The sequence below is a fragment of the Podarcis melisellensis genome (genome assembly GCF_964234715.1).
Source record: "Podarcis melisellensis genome assembly, chromosome: 8".
Taxonomy (NCBI): domain Eukaryota; kingdom Metazoa; phylum Chordata; class Lepidosauria; order Squamata; family Lacertidae; genus Podarcis; species Podarcis melisellensis.
Window position 1 is genome coordinate 39,588,278 of NC_138540.1, and position 24,581 is coordinate 39,612,858.

At 45.0% G+C, this 24,581-nt stretch overlaps 1 protein-coding gene across 1 annotated transcript in view; it reads left to right on the top strand.

The window, feature by feature from the left end:
* Positions 1–8,247: 8,247 nt before the first annotated feature.
* CRISPLD2 (cysteine rich secretory protein LCCL domain containing 2) overlaps positions 8,248–24,581 on the top strand; it is a 46,307-nt gene continuing 29,973 nt past the window's right edge. Inside the window, exons 1-2 of the mRNA XM_081924076.1 lie at positions 8,248–8,434; positions 22,461–22,782. Coding sequence (XP_081780202.1) covers positions 22,534–22,782 — 249 coding nt within the window. The 5' untranslated portion in view covers positions 8,248–8,434; positions 22,461–22,533. The remainder of the gene's footprint in view (positions 8,435–22,460; positions 22,783–24,581) is intronic.

Consider the following 24,581-nt stretch of genomic DNA (forward strand, 5'->3'; position numbering starts at 1 on the left):
AAAGGCCGCCAGCATAAAAAAAAGCCTGCAGGCGACTCCTGGAAATAAAAAGTGAGGCTCCTACCAGATCTCTGCTGGAAGAGCATTCCACAGCATGGGAGCTGCAACACTAAATGTCTGGCTTCTAGCTGAGGCCAGTTGGGCCTCTGCAGTATGGTACACAATGAGCAGAGCTCCTTTGGAAATTTGCAGTGATTGAGCCGAATACTTAGCCCTGTCTATGAAGCCAGGTATGCGGGTGGCGCTGTGGTCTAAACCACTGAGCCTTTTGGGCTTGCCGATCAGTTCGAATCCCCATGGTGGGGTGAGCTCCCGTTGCTCAGTCCCAGCTCCTGCCAACCTAGCAGTTCAAAAGCACACCAAAAAGTGCAAGTAGATAAATAGGTACTGCTCCAGCAGGAAGGTAAACGGTGTTTCCGTGCGCTGCTCTGGTTTCAGTGTTCTGTTGTGCCAGAAGTGGCTTAGTTATGCTAGCCACATGACCTGGAAAAACTGTCTGCGGACAAACACTGGCTCCCTCAGCCTGTGAAGCAAGATGAGCACAGCAACCCCAGAGTCGCCTGCGACTGGACTTAATTGTTAGGAGTACTTGACCTTTACCTTTTTTAATGAAACCACTAGGCCCACAGTTACTCCACATTTTTAAAGCAGTATGATGCCACTTCAAACAGCCCTGGTTTCTCCCCAAGAATTATGGGAGCCATAATTTTGTAAAAGGTGCCAAAAGTTGTTAGGAGACCCCTGTTTCCCTCCCAGAGCTACAATTCCCAGGGTGGCTTAACAGTTAATCCATCTTCACAGGAAACTCTGGAAGTTGTAGTTCTGTGAGGAGAATAGGGGTCTCAGCACTCTTAACAAACTAGTGACCTGAATTCTTTGGGGGAAGCCATGACTGTTTAAAGTAGTATCATAATGCTTTAAATATATGGTATGGATGAGATCCTGGTGGTTTTCTAGGTGAGGCTGTGAGAAAGTGACCTAGGTCTGAAATCCTACCCAATGCACTTACTGCTCTGGATTTGTGTCAGCCTCTCAGCAGCCATGTTTTACATTAGAGCTTAAGAAATGCCTGCCACACTAGTCCAGTGTCCTGTGGGAAGTTCAAAAAGCAGGAGCTAAGTGCAACACTTCTCTATCCACCTTTGACTCCTAGCACCTAGTATTCAATAACCATTGATAGCTTTATCCTCCTTGAATTTGTCCAATCTTCTTTTAAAGCCATGCAAGTTAGAGGCTGTCACTGTCTCCAGTGGCAGTGAGTTCCATAGTTGACTATATGCTGTGCAAAGAAGTCTTTTATTTTGTCCACCCTGAATCTTCCAACATTCAACTTCAATGACTGTCACTAGATGCAACATGCTGCTCTTGAAAATATTCCCCTCCCCCCCTCACCCCTGTCCCTATTTCCTTCTTATTGAAGAGTGAGCTTTCCTGGGTTTTAAAAAGTTCTATTAGCTGTTTCTTTTGGGGGAGCCTCCATTGATGTGTACACACTCTCCTAATCCAAAATCCCCCGCCCTTGTCCCTTTTGCTAAGGTCTCACATCAAAGCTTTGTGTGGCTTTAGAGCTCTGTCCAAAAAGTGGATTAGGGAGCAAAATTTATGGCATATTAATTATGTGTCTGCCAGTAACTGATTTATTTTTCCTTTAAAAAAATAATAACGGAAAACACCTTAGTTCTCTTTTTGGCCAACCATCTTCTGACTCAGCTTTTTTGGTAAAGAAATCCATTGAATGGTTTTTGGAATCAACAGAACTCTGTAGTGGTTCAGTGGCTCACATTCAGGAGACCTGACCTTCAGTCTTGGAACTTGCTTAATTTCCACATTGCACATTGGAAAAGGGGGTTCCTTTACTCACTGCACAGCAAAGTAATATAGCAACTCCCCCCCCGCCCCCCTCTACTGACCTGTCATCTCCAACCACTTGCAAAACGTGGAAGGGTGGGTGATCAGTGGGGCAGGGGATCATTAACCTCTCTTGTCCACAATTTTTCCACACTGATCCACTGACATCACAGCTCAGCAGTGGAACTTGGGAACATAGGCAGCTGTCTTATACCATGTCAGGCCCATCTAGGCCAGTATTGTCTGCACTGACTGGCAGTAGCTCACCAGGAATTCAGTCAGGAGTCTCTTTGCAACCCTACCTGGAGATGCCTTTGGGGATTGAAACTGGGACCTTCTGATCCCTTCCCCTTCAGTGGTGGCTATGGCTTTGGCAATCAGTTTAGCGTGTGTGCTGCTATTCACCTTCCCTATTTATCCCATGAAAAGTATCTGAAGCGAGACCTTATGCACTGAGCAAAACGCTCACCAAATATATCTGTTTCCGGAGGGGCGGTCAGGTGAGTTTGTTGTGAAAACAATGAAGTAAGAACCTTAAAGCTTAGCATAAGTTTCTGTAGACTCCATAGAATGCATAATATAATCTTCAGTTGCAAGAACAGACCCACATAGCTGAACTGAAAACTGTGAGGTCTTAAGGAACAAGTGCAAACAGTGATAATTGTATTATTAACCCTGTGACCATTGTCAAAAAGCAGTTGTATTGCCAGTACAGACATCCTGGCATTGATGAGTCAATTAACTCCTGCTTTGTGATGAAAATCCATGGTCCCAGTTCAATCCAGAAGTGATAGACACATGCTGGTGAATTGTAATGCACTCATTTTATGTTCCAGTCTTCCTGTGAAGTCCCTTTGTTCCAGAATGACCACTTTAATGTCCATTAGATTGTCCTGGGAGGATGCAATGATCTCCCATAGGTTTTTGGATTTTGCCATTTCTGATGGCAGATTTGTGTCTATTGATTTTTTCCCCTGTAGCAAATGTCCTGTTTGTCCAACTTAGAATGCAAAAGGGCACTGATTTGCTTGTTTATTAAAGTGTTTCTGTACCACCATATCATAAAATATCAACCCTAAAATATAAAACACTGTTAAAAATGATACAGAGAAGCATTAGAGTGACTGCTAAAAAAATTAACAATTAAACTGCTACAAAGACTTGCCAGTGTAAAAATGTATTCCAAAGACACCTAAAAGTCAAAAGCAAGGGTGCCTCTGTTCCACAGCATGGAACCTGCGACAGGAAGTGCTGAGGCTTTTGTGACACCTCTGTGACATACATGACATTGGAAGATCAGTTGTTGCCTTTGGTAGACAACTGGGACTCTGACACCTCTGCTAATCTACTGCAAATCATCCAGAGATAGTAGTTCCCAGTCTCCCTTCTGCCCATCTCTTCTCTACATCATAGAACATACAGTTGATTTAAAGAATTTGCTGCCAAGTGATAGCCTGTAGTTTAGAATGGTATCAAAGGGTGGAGGCATACAATTTGGACAAGAAAATTGGCTTCCAGGTCGAAAAATCAAAATTGGAAACAGAACTGTTAGATCTCAAAACTAAGACCCTGTCAAGGATGTATAACCTGCTGCTGAAATGGAATACTCAGGATGAAACGGTGAAATCTGCTATGATTAAATGGGCACAAGATGTTGGACACAATATTATGTTGGCTGACTGGGAACAGTTATGGACCACAGGTATGAAGTTTACGGCATGTAATGCCTTAAGAGAGAATATTATGAAAATGATATACAGGTGGTACATGACACCAGTCAAGCTTGCAAAAACATATCATTTGCCTGATAATAAATGCTGGAAATGTAAAGAGACTGAAGGTACATTCTTTCACCTTTGGTGGATGTGCCCAAGGATTAAGGCTTTCTGGGAGATGATCTATAATGAAATGAAAAAGGTATTTAAATATACCTTTTTGAAGAAACCAGAGGCCATTCTCCTGGGCATGGTCGGCCAATTGGTGTTAAAAAAGAATAGAATTTTTTTTTATGTATGCTACAGCAGCGGCGAGAATACTCATCGCAAAGTGTTGGAAGACACAAGATCTACCCACCCGGAAAGAATGGCAGATGAAGGTGATGGATTACATGGAACTGGCGGAAATGACTGGCAGAATCCGAGACCAGGGAGAAGAGTCGGTAGAAGAAGATTGGAAGAAATTTAAAGACTATCTACAGAAACATTGCAAAATTAATGATTGCTAGAAGGATGTTGGAATGATGTTATGTGGTTTTAGCAGTAATGTTACAAAGGAGTATGTAAAAATGGATTGTTAATAGGTGAGAATGTAAAGTTACAATATATTAAGATAAATGATTAAGATAAAAATGGGAGGTGTGAGGAGGTCAAGGAAACAAGTAAATGAAAGATAAGATATGGAAAAATTGATTTGTTTTTAATTGTTTCTATTTTTCTGTATTTTGCATTTTTTGTTTTATTTTCTTTTATTTTTGTAATTTTGTTGAAACTTCAATAAATATTTTTTTTTTAAAAAAAGAATGGTATCAAAGGGGTATCACAGACAAATTCATGGAGAAGACGTCTGCAGATGACCATTAGTCATGACGATCCCTAATGGAACTTCCACGGCCAGAGGGAATGCATTACTGAATACCAGTTGCTGGAGAACAACAGCACAAGGAGTGGTGGCTTTCATATGCTGATTGTGGAGGTAATGCTTAACCACTGTATGAAGCAGGTGGCCAGACTGGATGGGCCTTCCAGATATTGCTGCTTCTATCAGCCCCAGCAAGGAGGGCCAAAGACTGAGATAGATGAACCATTCTCTCTGATCCAACAGGGGTCTTCTTCCATTCTTGACCAGTCTAGTACACTTTTTGAAGGCCAAAAATCCACCACTGGGAAAGAGCTTTATTATGAGTTGTTCCTACCTGTCTCCAAAATAGTGAGCCACCTTGTGAGTTCTTCATAAGAACACAGACAGAGTCTGATGCATCAAACCAATGGCTCATTTAGTCCAGCATCCTGTTCTCTAGAACGCTTCGTCATTTGTCCTGGAAATCATGAAAGCTTGCTCACTATTTCTTGACCTTTTGTTTGGTCCTAATAAAAGTACTTGGTTCCCCCCCCCAATAAATTGTTCATCCTGGTCTCGTATTCTTCCTGTTAATTTGGCCAGCTCTGCATAAGTTGTCATCTTAACCTGCCTAATAAAACCTGGTCCTAATAAAAGTACTTTGGACTAGCCAAGCTGCTAGCAATCAATCAATCAATCAATCAATCAATCAATCAAATATTTCAATGTGTAGTCTCACAATCTTTTTCTAGACATACTGTCTTGGAATATGAATGACGGTGAAACCATCAATCCTTTTTGATAAAGTAATAATAAATATCATTTTTTCCTCAAGTGGGACAGCTCTTGAGTATAGCATCAGAGCTCCCCCTAATGTTTTTCATGGTACAGGAAGCTGCCTCTTTAGAAACATGGTCAATGAACATGCCAGCTTCTTGGGCTCGGGTTTTTTCTGATTACTTTTTGCATCATACACTCCTTTCATAGCTTATGACACTTGCATGTTTCTGGAAGGTTTGTGGCAACTTAGGCAGTGGCTTGCCCTGTTTATCTCAAATGAGTCAATCTGGGAGGGAGAAAAGAATGTGGGTTGCAGTCTCACTGGCACTGCATTCTGCAGCATGCCCAGGTACTCTGAAAGAAATGGACAAGAGATTCAGAGGCTGATGCAAAACAACAACAACCACCTAATCAGGACTCAAATCACTTCCACATTGATTATTGATAGAGCAAACATCCTGATCTGTTTGCACAAAGTTTGCAGGAAGTTTAGGCTACACTTGCTGATTTGTTTGTAGGAAGCTGATAAGCTGTGTCAAGCAATTATTATTCCACACCTTCCTGATCACACAAAAAATGGGTGGGAGTGGGAGTATGTTTGTTGCACAAGAGCATGGAATTAACCTCCCTCCCTTCCTTCACGTTTCTAAATTGCTTGCTATTTTAAAGTCTCTGAGAAGAAGACAAACATACATCTAAAAAGCAATCAAATATTGTAAAAGGAGAGATTTAAAACATTTAAAATAGTATTTTAAAAACAGGTGAAAACGGAATTGCAGTAATAACAGCATCTGATCTCATCCACAACAGGGAAATCCTGTGGAAAAATAAATATCTTTATAAGACACCTGAAACAACAGATGGATGGTGTTTCACAATGGGCAATAGGGAAGGCATTCCACAGTGCTTTGTGAAATTCTGTATTGCATTTTGGCTATTTAATGAGCAGTTACTCTGATTTCTTTGTGAGAAAGTTAGACAACAGTGCATCAAAGTGATAAAAGGTAAAGGTAAAGGACCCCTGGCAGTTAAGTCCAGTCGCAGATGACTCTGGGGTTGTGGTGCTTATCTCACTTTACAGGCCAAGGGAGCCAGCGTTTGTCCGCAGACAGTTTTTCTGGGTCATGTGACCAGCATGACTAAGCCGCTTCTGTTGCAATGGAACACTGAAACCAGAGCAGCGCACGGAAACGTCGTTTACCTTCCCAGCGGAGCGGTACCTATTTATCTACTTGCACTTTTGACGTGCTTTTGAACTGCTAGGTGGGCAGGAGCAGGGACCGAGCAATGGGAGCTCACCCCGTCGCGGGGATTCGAACCACCGACCTTCTGATTGGCAAGCCCAAGAGGCTCAGTGGTTTAGACCACAGCCCCACCATGATGCTATGTTCTGTTTCCATTTCCTCCTGGGTACCAGCTGCTGGGAATCACAGGTGGGCAGAGCGCTGCTGTGGCCAGATCCTGATGTGAGCTTCCCAGAGGTGGTGCGATCCAGCAGGCTCTTCTTGTGTTTTTGTATTCATGCTTTGCAATGCATTTCCCCATCACTTCACTTCCTGCAGTTTACTGTGCAAGACCTCCCAATCAACTGTAATTGCATAAACTGAACTTGCTGGCATGTGATTGCATCACATCTTAAAAAACAGTGACAGGCTGGAAATGTCCTAAGCCAATCGGAGCAAATGCTCAATGAACAGATTGTCTGGCAGTGACCTTGACTGCAGATGGAATAGCTCATTACATCTCAGCTAAGTACACCAGTGAGGTTGCAAAGGCAAGAGGTATGGGAAGGGCCACAGCTCAGTGACAGAGCATCTCTGTCTCATGCAGACCCCCTGGTGCAATCCCCCATAGCATCTCCATGCAGGGAGAGCTGGGAAAGTCTCCTCTGAAAGAGAGCTGCTGCCAGCCAGTGCACTTAACATCTGAGCTAGCTGGACCAATGGTCTGGTTCGGTATAAGGCAGCGTCTCATGTTCCTATGCTCCTTCACCCGGTCAACCACTCGCAGCTTCGGAAAGGAGACTCCCAGCAGCGCCGCCAGTCAGCCTGCCTGGGCAGTGGGGAAACCGCGTTTCGGAGCCGAGGGCAGCCATAGCAGCATCTCAGAGCCGGAGGGAAGCAGCGCCTGCAGAAACGCCATGAGCATTTGTAGGGAGGAGGCGCGCGGCCAATGCAGCAGCCACTCCGGCCAAAGAGGTCGGTTCGTGCCTTCCTCTGAAAGTGAAGGCAGGGGCAGGCAGATCCGGGATCTACCCGCAGATCTCAGGATGCTTTCCACCCAATTTCTTCCCGCCCTAAAATTGCCCTGCTGGAATGAAGATAGTTCGGACTAGCCAGAAGTAGATTAAATAAAAATAAAATTGCTGGAGAACTCAGAACTGTGAGTTCCCACATCCAGTTTTGCTGCTTAAAACCAATTCCTGGACTCCGAGCGCTTTTGCGCCTGGGTCCGCTTGATGGATGGATCTGGGGATTCTAGTAAAACACGCGCAAAGTAAACACCACAAGCCCGAAGCTCGCTCGCTCGCTCCCGGTCTAGGGTCCCTCCCTCGCCCCCTTATCTCGCCAATCCACTTTCTCAGGCAGGAGGAGACGTCTAGCCAGCTTGCCCATTTCACTCTGGTTACCAAAATGGATTGCTCCTGTCTACGCTTCTGCCTGGCGCTTTTTGTTGGGGCAAGTGCAACACCTTTGGAGAAAGGATTGCAGTGAAAAAAAATCTGACAGCGATTATTCAGCTGCCCTAACCGTCTCCTTTTAACTTCACACGTTAGGTTCTGTTCAGGGAAGATTGCGGGGATGGGAAGAGAGGAGAGGCGGTTTTCTGTTTTTGTTTTTTGGTGGAGGGAGTTTCAGTCAAATCTGTTGAACTTCCCCTTCAGTGCAAAGCCCCTTCTCTCCTGCAGAGGCTCAGATGCTTCTTCTAAGAAAGCGCATCTTCCAGGGAAAGAGAAATGATTCACTCGTATCTTGTCATAAGGGGTGGGAAGTGAGGGGGGGGGGGAAGGAGGAGGAGGAGGAGGAGGAGGAGGAAAGACAGGATGCTATAAAGCAAGAGACCAGACATCGCTCTGCCACAGTTGCTCTGAGGTCCTGGGAGAGAGAAGGAGTAGACACTCTTCTTCCCGCTTCTCGTCTGTCCGCCTCTCCTAATACTTGAAAAAAGAGACTTCGCCATCCGCAGGTTCCAGAGGAGTAAATATAACAAAGAGGGTCTCTTTCCCCCTCCTCCTCCATACTTTGCAAAGGTGAGTGCCGATTTTCTTCCTTTAAAAAAAGCATTTTTATTTTTTTACAATCGGTGTTCTTGCCCCTAGAGAATCCAGAGGGCGTAGCATTTTAAGTGAGAATTCTAAGCCTGATCCTTAGAGATCAGTCTCAGGGGCTCTGGAGATTTATAGCCAGTGAATCGGGACTCCTTCCCCTCATCTGCTTCCTCAGAGGGATGGGGTAGTTTTGTCCATTTTGGCTCTGTGCTTTTATTTTTGTGTCTTCTTTTTTTGTGTAATGCTTTTATTTGCTTGCATTTTCAGCCTGCTTTTTGGATTGCATCCAACTTAAGTTAGAGCTAGGCCCATTGAAATGAATGGGCACCAGTAACTTGGGTCCATTAATTTCAATGGTCTACTCCAAAGAGGACTTGGTTTTTTAAAAATTGCATTTATGTCCCACCTTTTCTTCTAAGGAGCTCAAGGTGGTATACATAGTTCTTCCCCTCCTCACTTAATCCTCACAACAACCCTGTGAGGTTCAGCTTCATGACTAAGTGGAGATTTGAACCCTGGTCTCCCAGGTCTAAGTCAAATGCTCTAACCACTGCACCATACTGGCTCTAGATACATCCCTTTGAGAATTTTTTTTTTAAAGAAAGTGGCAAACAAGTGCAATTATTATTATTAGATGGAGCTGAAATTAAGTTGTATTTCCACTTTGCTTTATAGCTGTGTGTATTTTTTTTTAAATGAAAAGGTGCCTGAGTTTATTTATTAAATGAAACTCACATGCATCCACATCCATCCATGCCAGCTCTATGCAAACTGAAAGAGTGTGACTGACAGGCTCATATTTCTCCACTTATGACTTGAACCCAGTCCAAAAGCCAACATTGTGTCTGCTAGGCTATATACTTGCTTCCTCACAAGGGCTGAGCCCTTGGTATGTCTATCTCCTGAACCAGATAATTTTTGCTCAATGTTTTATGGAACACAGCAGAGCATCTGGTGCAATCTTCACCTCTTCTCATCTTATACATGGATAGCCTTTGTTCCATGCGTTTCCTGCTAGTAAATGCTTCAGTGAAGATGACTAAAGAATTTACATTGTTCTTGATTGTGGACTGGCTGCAAACAATGCACCTAAAATTAATGATTCCTATTAACTTCAATGGGTCTACTCTGAGTAGGGCCAGCATGACATACAACCTACTTTCTCTTCCTCCCACATTAGCTCATTTAAAAACTGCTGACTTGAGTACCAATAGACCCAAGATGTAATAATTTGAATAATTGTTGGAAAATATTGCATAGTTATCTTAATTTATTCTGATATTTAAACCCCATCTTTCCTCCCAGTTAAGATAGTGGACATAGTTCTTCCCCTCTCCCATTTCTTCCTCACAACACCACTCTGAGGTAGGTTAGGAGGAGAAACAGTGACTGGACCAGTATTCCTAGATGACTGAGGATTTGAACTTAGATCTCCCGGTTCCTAATACACCACACTGGTTCTCAGCAATAATGTATTTACCTGTCTAGATGTTGGATGAGTTGTTGTTTTTTTAATCAGGAATGGGGGGAACCTGTGGCTGCACAGATGTTGTTGGACTCCAGCTCCCTTTATGATAGGACCATACAACATAGTCTTACACTGAGTCAGATCATTAGTCCATCTAACTCAGTAGTGTCTACACGGACTAGCAGCAACTCTCCAGGGTTTCAGGCAGGAGGACTCTCTCAGCCCTACCTGGAGATGCCATTGGGGGATAGAACCTGAGACCTTCTGCATGCAAGACAGAGGCTTTTCCACTGAGCTATGAATCTTCTGGGCTGGGGCTGATGAAGGGTAAAGTCCAACAGGTTCTGCACTGCCTGCCTTAAACAAGCTGCTATTGTGTGAAATAGCAAGCTGCTTACAAGTTATATTAAAGCAGCATCATTCATTCTAAAGCCGGCACATCCTAACAGGCTTGCTTCCATCTATTCAGCCCTTCTGAAACTCCTCATTTTCCATCATGCTCTTTCTATTAGGAACCCATGGCGGATGGCAGTCTTCAGCAGATTTGCACGACTTAGGCTGCTATCCTGTAAATACTTACCTGAGAGTAAGTTTCATTAAACGGTACTTCTGGGTAGACATGCATAGGACTGCTCTGTACTAATCCAGGGCTATGCATGTTTACACAAGCCTAAATCCTACTCAGTTTGGTGGGGCTTGCTTACTTCTGGAACAACATGTACAGGATTGCAGCTATCATATATTTTTGCAGGAACGTAGCTGATGCTGAAGAACAACTAGAGAACATGTTGTTCATTTTGGTTAATGGTGTAAGAATTGCTAAATGCAAAAAGGGAAAACAATATCCTTAACTAGTCAGCTCTTCCGTGGGTTGCTATGTACTCTTAAGAATCAGAAGGGCTGACTATTTGGGCTGGGGTAGAATGAATAGGCTTCTATGGCCTATAAGCTAAGTGGGCTATAATTTTAATAGATCCTATGAGCTGATTTCAACATGGGACAAATCTCTGTGTTGAGAATGTGTGTTCAGCATGGGCTGCTGTGGCTGCTGGAAGGATTAATCCCATCTCCCGGTTGAGAATTAACCATTATCTGTTTATTGAGCTGCACAGTTCAAATACCTATCAAGTTTTTAAGTAGATCTGTAATATAAAGACAGGGGTCCCCAACCTTTCTGGAGGGAGATTAGGGGCACATTTCAGAATCTGCCAATGTACCCATTTCACAGAAGACAAACCGACAATGCAGAGAAACCCCTCCTCAAAGAGCAGGCAAAACATCTACATTCCCTCCCCAATAAAATACAGAGACAGGGACACAAGAAGCTGCCTTATACCAAGTTAGGTGACTGGTCCACCTAGCTCAGTATTGCCTACACTGACCGGCAGTGGCTCTCCCAGGTTTCAGACGAGAGTCTCTCCTGACCCTACCTGGAGATGCCATTGATGATTAAACCTGGGACCTTTTGCATGCAAAGCAAGTGCTCTACCCCTGAGCTATAGTCCTTTCTCCAAATCCCAGTCCTCAGGGTTCTATGTACAGCATAGATTGAAATCTCTTTGCAAAAACCCAGAACGATGCTCTGAGCTTAGCACTTGGCCAAGCATCCATCTGATAGTTTCACCTGTTGAATGCTGTGCTCATGCACAGATACACCAGGCCTTATTTTCTAAGAAGGCAGTTTGCTCTTGGGAAACTGTAGCTGATGGGACTCTGTGCAATAAGTGTGGCAGAACAGGGGCTTCTTTTATTGGCCAATCCTGCCTCAAGCCAGGGGTGACTCTGCTTTTGTTCCCAGATCAAATATCACTTCAACTGATCATAGCAAAGGTTTTCCCTTTGGTTCCATCCCTCCAGATTCTTTTTCCACATGAGGCTTCTCCTGGGTCTGCACCAGGAGGCATTTTTTCTGCCGACTCATGGCTTTCTGATCCATCCCAGATGTTGACGCGGCATCCGTAGCCTAAGCCTGACGGATTGAAAAGGCGGCCATGCTCCTACAGTTTCCTCCTTCCTCCTCCCCACTCCCACCCTCTTGCTTAAAACAAAAGCAAAGTTTATTCAGCTGCCTAGATGGCAGCAAGATCCTTTCAAAAGAACTTCAGGCGCATACCAAAAACTTCCAACACAAACACAGTTTTGTTTGGGCAATTTTCTTTTTGGAAGGCATCTCAGATGCTGTGAGCCCACGAGAGTTTGATTTGAGGGGTCGGTGGTGTTATAGAAAGCTCTAAATAATTGGGAGCCCAGGTATACCAGAGAAAGGGCCTCTTCCAGGCATACCCTACCCAATTATTAAGATCCTTCTGGTGATCCCCTGCTTGCTATCTCAGCTGGTTTGTATGTCACTCTTCTTTTATCCCAGGGGAAGAACCTTTGTACTTAGCCTTTGGGGCCATCCTTCTTTACTGACTCTGCTACTTTTGCTTTCTTGCACTCCATTGTCTCCTGAGACAGATGGGTGCCAGCAACAACAGCGAACGCTGCTCCTGCTCTGCTTTTGTTTCCGATTTAATCGTGGTTCCCAGGAGTACAGTGGCCAATTCAGAAGCACAGGATACCTTCGTGACAGTCACCATCAAGTCCCCTCACACCCTTCCAAGATTATGCAGCTTTCTAAGATTTTACAACAATATTGTCATTATACAATATTAATAATTAGGGGTGCTTTGCACAAATCAGTGCAGAACCTCCATGTGTTGCTGTTCAGCTAGAGCTACTATTTTCTGTACACATACATTGGCAAATGACCTGGTGCAATCCAACATCTTCTCTTGGAGTTACATGTTTTCCATGACGTTCCCTTGTTTAGAACAGAAGCGGCACACCATTCTTTTGAAATGGAAGCACCTTCTGTTCTCGGTGTTCTTAAATACTTAGCTTTGGCTCAAAAGGCTCCCGTTTCATGCTGACTGGATGCTGGAGACAGGGACCCTGCTGCAGAAACCCTGGACCACAACCCCACTGATGCTGCCAGGCTGTCACTGTTCTTAGGTGGGATTCAACCACATACTGGCAAATACAGGTTGCACCATTGTCAGTCAGTGAGGACATTACTGAGCTAGACAGACCAATGCAGACTCCTTAGAAATGTAAGAAGAGCCCTGCTGGGTCAGGCCAATAGCCCATCGAGTCCAGCATCCTGTTCTCATAATGGCCAACTGGGAATATCACAGGCAGGCCATGAGTGGCATGAGTGTTCTTCCTGCATGTGACTGGCATTCAGAGCCATACTGCCTTCAATAGTGGTGGTAGAACCCAGCCACTGATAGCCTTATCCTCTATGAATTGGCCTGATCCTCCTTTAAAGGCATCCAAGCTGTTGGGCATCTTGGAAAGAGGCATCCCTTGGGAATGAATTTATCCAAAAAAGGAAGCACCGCAAATCATGGAGGGATGTGGTGTTCATGGACCCACCACTTGATGAGAATTCTGGTCTATCAGGCTTCTCCCTTACCCCCCCCCCCCACTATAGCACAAGGAATGGGGAACCTCTTCCTGACCCACCAGGCACCTGACCCAATGCGGCAGTGAAAGGCATGGCTTAGCTTCAGGGTGGGGGATGAGCAGCTTAGCCATTGTGCTACATAATTGATTGATTGAGAGAGAGAGACAGGGGATCCTGCTGTGGCTTAATGATCTCGAGTCTTCCAAAGTGAATAGCGGGTCATTCCTCTGCTTCCCTGCACAGGGGCACCTTGGAAATCATAAGCTGGGAGAGAACTCTGCTTGTGCTCCCCTTTATCACAAGACAGAAGAGCAGCGGCCAAGCTCCCAGCTGGAGGCCAACGCTAGACAGTGCTGTTAGCTTAAGCTGCATAAAGAGCAGACAGTTCTCTTCGAGGTCAGGATGGGATAAGGAGGGGAGAGTAATTAAAGTGTTTGCCTGTCCCCACATCTGGATTGTGTGCGACACAGCAGGACTTTTCTCTCTGAACGTATTTATATAGGGCTGCATCCAGTGTTGCCTTTCGGCTTGCATGGCAGACTTCCACTGGCACAATGGGATCCCCCCCATCTAATTTCTTCCCCACAGTCCCAGCACCATACACCCTCAAAATTTTCTCCAGATGGTTGGAGAACCTTTTGAAGGAGATTTTTTGGGGTGTGGGTTTGTGTGCATGAAGAGAAGGGGAACAGGAAACCCCACTGGGCAAATGGAGTGTCACCCATGCAGTGCTGGATAGCATTGGCGAGGTTTATGATGCTTTTCCTCCAGGTTGCTCTAGGCAGCATTCATAGGGTCCCCCAAGCAGGGGTGGATGGGTCAGCCTAAGCTCACCCCATTTCATTTCTCCTGGCGTCCTACCTTGATCTCTTCAATCCGGTTTTGTGCAGATTTCTTTGAAAGAATGCATGAAAAGATTGCATTTAAATTGGACACATTGTTTGCATATATTTCCTTCAAATGCGCATTTTCCAATGTTTTCCAGTGCAGTTTACCCATAAAACACTTGCCTGAAATGCATTTGAACTATAAAACATGCAATTTTTTTTAAAAAATGTGGAAACTGCATTGCAAAATTCAAAGGGGTACAAAATTCAGAACTGCAGTTTCAAGTAAGTTCAGGACTGTCAAATTGAACTCTTCTGCAAAAGATAGGCCAAACAACATTTAAGGCTGTGCCTACTCCACACACACACATCTACAATAACCTTGTGAGGAAGGTTAGCCTAAGAGATAGGGACCAACACAGGTCATGGAGTGAGAGGGATTCAAACTCAGGTCTCCCTGTTCCTTTCTGGAGGCGGAGTGCTGGACTTGAGAGAAGGTTGTGGTCTGATCCAGCAAGCAATATAAAAGGTGCCCTGTTGGCCTATCCAGTCCAGCATCTTGCTTACCACTGTGGCCAATTAGATGTCTTTGGGAAACCTCTAGCAGGGCATGAATGCAATAGCCATCTCTTGCTGTTGCTGTCTCTGGCAACAGGTGTTCAGACCAATACTGCCTCTGAACAATAGAGCTGGAGCAGAGGGATATTGATTTTGTTCATGCCACTGCTCTTTTGGGGAGTTAAAAGCTGGTCAGGAGGCTGAAGTTAGAGCTAGATTAGGGAGAATTGATCAGAAGCAGGATCTAGGCCAGGCATAGGCAAACTTTGCCCTCCAGATGTTTTGGGACTACAGTTCCCATCATCCCTGACCACTGGTCCTGTTAGCTAGGGATGATGGGAATTGTAGTCCCAAAACATCTGGAGGGCTGAGTTTGCCTATGACTGATCTAGGCTCAGCAGAGGAAGTTCGGGATCTCACTTCTTGAACCAGATTCCATTCCACAACCTTAGGTTGATCCTCTGAGCCTTTGGATTCTGGAGAATGTCAAGGAATGCGAGACTGGCCGACGAGTCAATGCTTGCTTGGCGCACAATTTCATTATTTCATTTTAAATCATGTCATTGCTGAAATTCCTGGTTCTGGCCACTGTCAGTGACAGGATACTGGATGACTTGAGAGGGGAAAGAGAAGTTGTGGACATTTTGGCCAGTCTCTTTGGCCAGTGTTTACTTCTCTTCTTCCACAGATTTTTATCAGTCTTGAACCGGCTCCTCCTTTTAGAGAAGCACTTTCTGCTTCTTGTAAAAACAAAAAAAAATCCTTCCTGTAGCACCTTAAAGACCAACTAAGTTAGTTCTTGGTATGAGCTTTCGTGTGCATGCACACTTCTTCAGATACACACAGCATCTGAAGAAGTGTGCATGCACACGAAAGCTCATACCAAGAACTAACTTAGTTGGTCTTTAAGGTGCTACAGGAAGGATTTTTTTTTTGTTTTGACTATGGCAGACCAACACGGCTACCTATCCGTAACTGCTTCTTGTAAATTACTCACGCAGGACACTGCAAGTCAGTCAGCACTCTCAAGAGGAGAGAGGATTGTCTCAGCGTATTCTTTTCATAATCCCTCTGAGAGCTGGTTCTGACACATGATGGTTGCCATCTGGAGGCTGCTTTAAATTGGTCCACGTGGTGGTTGTCATCACGTGGAGAGCTGCTCGCTCTAAAACAGCTATCCTAGGTCTTAGACAGTGAGATGGTTCCCAGCAGCTCTGCTGAGAGTTCTTAACTCTGGGACCTAAAGTCCCCCAGATGTTGTTGGAGACCCGAACATCTGCAGGGGTGCAAGTTTGCTGCTTTGTTTATAAGTGAACTGGATACCATTTTTGAGGGGGTGGGAGAAACCAAACTCAATAGCAGAGCACCAGCTTTGAATGCAGAAAGCCACAGCTTCAACCCCTGGAATCTACAATTTGAAGGGGATAATTTAGCCAGGTGATAGAGTAGAATTATTTCTAAGACCCCGGAGAGCTGCTGGCAGAGAAGACAATACTGAACTGGATGGGCAAATAGTCTGACCTGGTATAAGGCATCTCCTGCAACCTCAATAATGCCAAATGTGTGCTCGGCCACTGGACTTTGACACCTGTCCCCCAAAATTAACTGCAGTGGGTCTCTAAATCTGATAGATGGCAGGAAAGGATTTTTGGTGGGTGTAAAGGAGCACAGGAAGCTGTCAGCATTGTGTGCACTGGCTCTTAGCAGCTATCCAGGGTTTCAAATGGGGAACATTCCCAGTCCTAACTGCAAGCAAGCTAGTTGCTCTACCACAGAGGCATTCCTGTGTTTACCTCAGTGTTTCCCAACCTTTTTTGGGCAAAGGCACACTTGTTTCATGAAAAAAATCTCGAGGCACACCACCATTAGAAAATGTTTAAAAAATTAACTGTGTGCCTATATTGACTATATATAAAGTAACTCTCTTTAATAGGCATCAAATAAACACAAAGAAAGTATTTTATAATTACTTTATTATGAAATAGGATGCACCTACTTTTTTTTTTGGGGGGGGGGAAATAAAGGAAAAAAAAATTTCCTTTATTTCCCCTCCCAAAACCAGGTCGGGGAACAGTGGGATGGCGGTGCTGCGCCTCCCCGCTGTTCCCCGAGCTTGTGGGGCTGGCCCATGTCTGCCTGGCGCGAGGGGCGCTCTGCTTCAGGGCGCCCCGCGCGTCGGGCGGCAGGCTACAGTCCGCAGCATGGGGAACCCTCTGTTTCAGGGCGCCCCACACGCCCCCGGGTGCGCAAGGCTTGCCAACACGAGCGCGGAGCACGGGGCGTCCTCCGAAGAGCGCCCCGTGCTCCGCGCTGCCAGCTGCCGCCCGCAAGCCTTGCGCTCCTGGGGGGAGATCCCCCGGGTGCGCAAGGCTGGCCAACACCAGCGCGAAGCACGGGGCGTCCTCCGAAGGGCGCTCCGCGCTGCCAGCTGCCGCCCGCAAGCCTTGCGCTCTCGGGGGGAGATCCCCCGGGTGCGCAAGGCTGGCCAACACCAGCGCGGAGCACGGGGCGGCCTCCGAAGGGCGTCCCGTGCTCCGTGCTGCCGCCCGCAAGCCTTGCGCTCCCGCCGCCCGACTCGCCCACCTCCCTCCCACGGCACACCAGGCAACGTCTCGCGGCACACTAGTGTGCCGCGGAACACCGGTTGGGAAACACTGGTTTACCTAAACTGGGAGGTTGCTCCCTACCTGTTCTAGATGGGTTCACACTCTCCCCAAAGGGTGAACCACATCACTTGGAGCAAGCTCAAGCTTAGAAGCTGTGCTTGGCAAAATGGTTTTGGGCGGTCACTCTCCTATATTGCTGGGCCTCCGTCAGGCTTATCTGGTTCCAACAGGTACACAGATGCATGCTGGGCTGCTGCCCTTTAAATCCCCCACAATTCCCTTTTAAATCAGCGCTGCTCCAGAGCATTGTGGGAAACTAAATTGGTGGCCTCCATTGAGTCAGGTGTTGCTTGTACGATCCATTATTATCTGGTATTTTCCATTAAGAGACGAATAATACCTCTGGGAACAAAGAGACAGTGGTCATATTCACACCATATATTTATACAAATATGGATCTACAGTGGTACCTCGGGTTACATACGCTTCAGGTTACATACGCTTCAGGTTACAGACTCTGCTAACCCAGAAATAGTGCTTCAGATTAAGAACTTTGCTTCAGGATGAGAACAGAAATCGTGCTCTGGCGGTGCGGAGGCAGTGGGAGGCCCCATTAGCTAAAGTGGTGCTTCAGGTTAAGAACAGTTTCAGGTTAAGTACAGACCTCCGGAACAAATTAAGTACTTAACCTGAGGTACCACTGTACTTTAAACAGTCATGACTTCCCTCAAATAATTATTGGAACTGTAGTTTGCTGTTCAGAGCTTCCCTATTCTTTTCCCAGAGCTGCAGTTCCCAGAGTTCCCTGTGAAGAAAGATTGATTGTTAATCTGGGAACTGCAGCTCTGGGATGGGAATAGGAGTCTCCTAACAGCTCTCAGCACCCTTAATAAACATATAATTTTTTGATGGGTGGGGGAAGCCATGACTGTTTAAAGTGGTTTTAAATGTGTTTCAAATGTATGGTGTGGATGATTGCAAGGACAATACCCTGTCTTGTTAACATGGTAAGGTCTAGCTGCTGGAAGGATTTAAAGAAAATTGGCTGAGGTGTCCGATCCTGCAGGCTCTCCATCCTCAGTGTGCCTACATAAAGCAGCTAGTTTGCTGCCTCTTGCGTGTGTGTGTGTGTGAGTGCGCCAACAAACATTACATCAGATTGGCACATTGCTCCCTCTGTAACTTTAATGCAGAGAGCAAGCGAGCAAAGCCTGGCCCTGTTTGGGAAAGAGAGTCAAGACGGCCTGCGAGGTCTGATGGGGCGGCGGGGGGGGGGGGGGATGGACGGACGCGGCTTATGGTAACCGTCTGCTTCCTTGCCTAAAAAGCTGTCCGCCTTGAGCAATGGGCCAGGCTAAAAGGCCACATTGTGGACGCTTTACAGAAGAGCATCTATTTATAACCCCCTCAGAGAAGCCTCTGAAAGTAGGAATTGTTCCCCTGAAGTGGGTCAGACTGTCTACAAAAGTAACAGCTTGAGGTTAGCCACACCAAGCCAGTCTCTTGCTTGAGTGGGGTTTTGCAGGAGGGTGTGTGTGTGTGTCAGTTGGGCGACGAGGACAGGACCAAATAATGCTGGAAAGAGAATGAGGTTAAGGCAATATTTGCCCTGAAAGAAAGTGAACTCATCGGCCAGGAAGCTAACAGGCACATGGTTTGAGAAAGGAGAGGGGGTGACTGCCTTAGGTTTATCAGTGACTGTGGGATGGGGAGAGAATGAATGGTGGAGAAGATGCTTTAGATGCACAGAGCTTAGAAGGCAGGGGCCCCTCTAAAGGGAGCTTGTTTCAAAGAGATTTCCTCTGCAGGGGAAGAAAATCTCAATCTCCCTCTCCCCTCCCTCCCTCCCTCTCTTTCTTCAGCTAGAATTGCCTAAAAAGAAATGTTTCTTGCTAAAGTTTCCCTCAACTATACAGAAGTGTCAGGCACCAGATGCTTGGATTTTAATGTTTAATGTTTTTATGACAAACACCTTTACTTGGAATGTTGCACTTCTGTGAGTTTTGCGATGTGGTTCTCCCACCAGACAATGTGTACGAAAATGCATATATTTGGGGGAAATGTGCGTAAAATGCATAGGTTTGTGAAAATCTGAGGCAAAAATGCTTCCCTTTGGGGGAAAATGCATACAAACATATGGGGGGGGGGGAGAGAATCACACTACAATGCTGACAAATTTCCATGATGGTTTTTCTCCTTATATACACAAAAGTCACACTCTGCAGTTCATGTGGTCACGGAAAGGCTGGGAACTGCTCCCCCCATTCTGTGAAACAAGTTTAATGGAGGGAAGGAGGTGCTTGATACAGTGGTTTAGCAAGTAGCTGCCTGGAGTGCCTCCCAACTTCTTTAAATGGGGGTGGGGTTTGGGGTGAGCTGTGGGGGGAGAGGTGAGGGGGTAAGTGAGGTGTAAAGGGAGGGTTGGTTTTTGGGGTTGGCAGGCAGAGCAAGCAGGAGTGGCAGCCCCTAGGTTGTTGGTTTTTAAATATGCAGATTGCTGTGGGAATGTGAACTGAATTTAAGGCCGGAAGAGTGAGAAACAAAGAGAAACTGAAATTGACAGTTCCATTCGTCCCAACTTCAGTTATTATATATGATTATATGTACATATATGATTATATGATATATGTATATGATGATATATTTCACAATATATCATATAGTGTGTTATAAGAACACAGTGCATAAACAAGCAAAAAGAACCATGTAATCAAAGCATAGCTGAATAAACATGCATTTTAAACATCAGGCATGGCAATGAAAATATTTTATCAGGAGCCTGGAAAGTTGGAAATTTTAGCAGGGAAAGTACATCTGTGCAAGATGGCATCATGGCTTTGGGTAAAAAGCCTAGCTGAAAAGTGTTTGTTCATGTGTTAAATATATGGGTAGCATCTCACTATGAGGGAATCTGACTATGCAAGACACACGTACTTGCTGCATCAAAGCCATTCTCTGTCATTGTTACCACTGACTTAGGGCACATCCAGGCATCCTTTTGTGTCCTGGCCCTTTCCCTGGGGAAACCCGCATTTTATCGCTGAATTGGAGCAAACGGCAATCCACAGAAAACCTGATTGCTCTGATTCAGCAGTAAAACACAGGTTTTCTGGGGAACTCACTGGAACAAAAAGAAAGAAAAAAAGAAAAACCACTCAGACGTGGAGCATGAAAGCCCGGATTGGTGCCTAGAAACATGGCACAAAAGGAGTCTGGATGAGCCCTTAGTGTAGGCATCTGGCTTGCTTTCCAATGGCCAACTCTTTCCATTCCAGCTGCCTGAAGAAGGAGTGTCACAAGGTCTTTGTATGCAGTGTGGGCTGCAGCCCAGTGGTAAAGAAGTTGCTTTGCATGCAGACTGTTCCAGGTTCAAAACTAAGGCAGATGCCTATGTTTCCTGTGCTCTCTAAGTCACTGTTAAAAATGTTCAACATCTCAGATCCATCAGGGCTCATCTTACATTGTTGCAGCTAAATATCTTTTTTGCCCAACTCCATCCCCAGACCTCACTGATACCATTCTAGAGCCAGTCCAGCACCCTTGTACATGCCTTTCCCCAGCAAAGTGACATATAAGTAATAGAGTAAATTGGAGAAAATTCTGATGCTTCCTTTGCAAAATGGATCTTTCATTTGCTCTGATATTGCTGGTGACAGATTTTGGGAGCTGGCAGAGGGTTCTGCGTCTGTTTTTCTGCCAGGCAGAAACAGCTCATAGCTCATGGCTGATCTCTTCAACCTGGCTCTTTGGGAATGTCTGCTGTCCTTTTCCATTAAGATGGGATTCTGCTTCCATAACAATACTTGGCAGGACCACTTCTCCTGTCTGGGCTGGCCTGGAAATCAACAGGGATTGGTGCTATTGAAGAGCTTATACAGGGTATAGATTGTAAGGGCATCTACTTTACACACAGAAGGTTCCAGGTTCGATCCCTGGCATCTCCAGGTAGGACTGGGACTGGTCCCTATCTGAAACCCCAAGACTCATTGCCAGTCAGTGTAGACAATACTACCAATGTCTAGGAGAACGCTGGCCCTACTGTTAGGCAGAGTGAAGCACCTCTGGTAGCAGATGCTTGGTGCAAGGGGTAGTAAAATCTCAGAGGACAGAGTTTGTGTACCATGCAGCCTGCCTTTCACCTAAACTAGCTTGCTGCCCTCAGTTACAGTAAAGGATGCTGTCATCAGTCTGGAATTTAGAGCCAGTTGCTAGCACAGTTGGCTCCTGAATATGTCATGCAAAGGTGCCATCTACTCCTTCACCTCAGACATAAATGTCTTGGGTCAGCCCTGTCTGAGAGGAGAGGCACTGATGTGGGAATGAACCAGGTAATGGATTCCTCTCATGTTGAATGGGAATTCTGCCATTACCCCCAAAACACGAATGACCTTCTCTGCTGAGGCCCCTATTCCATGCAGCTAATGTCAGAATGGGCAGCTAAATCTTATCGCAATAATAATAACAATAATTGAAAAAATGTAAGCTTTCTGTTTCATTTAATGGAGAAAAACACGACAGCTTGAAGAGCCCCATTTTATAAGTTGGGGTAGAGAAACTTTTCTTTTTTCCAATTATTTTTTATTGAGTTTCAAAGATGTTAACAATTTAACTTCTAATTTAATACAAATTTAAAATAATTTTTATAACTTGATTTCCCACCCTTCCTCCTTGATGTTTCCATCCCCACCCTTTCCTGCTGCATTATATAACATACTTTTATCTGTTACATTTTTCCTTCATTAGGGTAGGGAAACTTTTTCAAGCCACATTCCCTTCTGAGGGAGACATGCCAATGGTGGGTGGGCAGGGTCAGAGGAAAAAGTGGATAGAGCAGCGGATGTGAATTTTACCTTTTCTCCAGGACAGTAGTCCTAATTTCTTCACACTCTCACACCCTCCATCCAAGCGAGCAAGAAACATCAGAGTTCAAGGGCATGTTTCAGCCAGCCAGAAACATAAAAGGGTGATGGTGAGGGGTGTGGCTAGGAAGAGGGTGTGGCTTGGATAGTGTCATGAAGGCCAGACAGAGAAGCCTAGAAGCCCAAGAGCTTGCCCAGTGTTAGGCTGAGAACTTTCTTCACTTTCCCTCTTCACTTTCTAGATCTGTTGCACAGACAAGAAGACATCCCTTTGAGGAGTGTTTCTTCTCTCATCCCAATTCCACTGAGCAGAACATGGCCAGAAGTCCCACTCTGACTTGGACTGTCGTACCATTTGGGCTACTCTTGCTAGTACATGGAATCCATTGCTTTTTCTTGCCCAATGCTACCGAGTTGGAAAGCATCCTCAGTAAATACCAGGAGGAGCAGCCCCACTCAAGGACCAAGAGAGCCATTTCTCGATCGGACAAAGAAGAAATTCTAATGCTTCACAATAAACTGAGAGGTCAAGTCTACCCTTCAGCATCCAACATGGAATACATGGTGAGTTCAAAACGATAAGTGAGGCTTAGCTCTGCCTCAGAATTTCCCTTCCACTCCTGCTCCTTTGTGTGCCATTTGTGATTACTTCCCCAAGTTCTGGACATGAATTTTTAGGAAATATGCACCACAAACAGAAGCCTTCTTCTTGCACAGCTTGTAAGTAAAGACCATGTATTTTCCTTAGCTGCAGCTTTGGTGATACACAGACTTCAAGATCCCAGTCGTTACATTAGGATGACCAAAGATACGGTAATACACAATTACATGGAAGCAGGGTACAGGAAGGTTTTATTACACATTACAAGGGAGATTTAATATAGGCTTGCCTGCTTGGGTGACAGCCACCCAAACTGGTAAGCCTGCATTGATATTCCCTTTGTAATGTGTAGTAAAAGCTTCCTGATGTCATGAAGATGTGTATTTTCCCATCTTTGCTCTACATCACTGGCTGCCACTACTGAGGGTGAATAAACACACCATGGTCGATTCCTATAACTTTGCTCTTTAGCACTGCTAAGGAATTGCTTTTCCACAAGCAGCTGGAGGTGAAATAAAAATGATGCCTCCGTGTATAATTTAATATAGTGCTATATTATCTAGTGTTGCCCTTTTCTGTGGCCAATTTTCTTTTATAATGTTGAGACTCACAGGTAAGTACTGTTCAGAGTATTCAGCCGCCCAGAGTTATTCAGCAAAAGGGCTTTCAGATGTTAAATGAAACTTGTATTGCTTCTTGTTGAGTGTGGCTGAGGGATTAACAATCATCCTTATTTTGCTATACAAAAAAGAGTGGGGAATGAAAGGTCACCAGTAATTTAACTGAAGAAGGAAATTCACTCATGAGGGGGCTTTAATCACTTATCTCCCAAGCCACACTCAACAGGAAGAAATGAACTAAGTTGGGCATGGCAACAGAAACCTTTTCCTTTTCCTAGATCTAGTTATACGACTTTCTGGTACCCAAAGTGTTTCCATAATTAGAAACAATCAATAGCTGGTTGTTAGCAGTATGTTAACAAGAAAGGCAGATGTTAACAAGAAAAGCCAGACCCAGAAAAAACATATCCAATATGTTAGGGAGGAATTCGTTTGGACCACCTTTTGCAGGGGACAGGTGCAGCTGAAATATGCCATTCACCAGATTTTGCAAAGCTGGTGTGATGCATAAAAACTACACCCCCCCCAAATATGTGATGCATTGGAAAGCACTGGAAAGTGGGTATTTGGGGCAAGAAAAGTGCATACAAAATTTGTATATGTTAAATGCAGACTTTTCCTGTGTTCTTAAAAAAGAAAGGAAAAAGTATGGAAGATAAGAGTGTGACATGTGAATGTGGAGAAACTGGCCCACTGAAGAAAAGTAACATTCTTATGTGTTGCTCTGTCCACTTTTGTCTCTGGTCCTGGCATGTGGTTCCCAGAAGGTTGCTCAGAAGGTAGTGTGGCCCTCAAGCTGTGGCCCAGCTTCATAACAGACACCTTGACTTAGGATGGGAGGGAAGCATCACATTTTGGGTGCCATCCCTGTATTGACTGTATCTCCATTCTTCAGCCTGGCCCTGGAGACTAACCTATTTTTGGTCTCATTTAGGCCATATGCCTGTTAACAAATTCCAGTAACAAGGAGTTTCTCCTTCAAGTGGTTTCCTGAAGCAAATTCAGCTCAGATTGCAGCTTCTTGAGTCATTGCAGCTGGAAAGGAACTGTTAGTAGGTCAGGTCAACCGAGGGCTACCCTCTGCATAGTTTGGTTATTCGCTCAACCTCTCTTGCTAGAAAAAGAAGAAGGCTCTTTTGCCA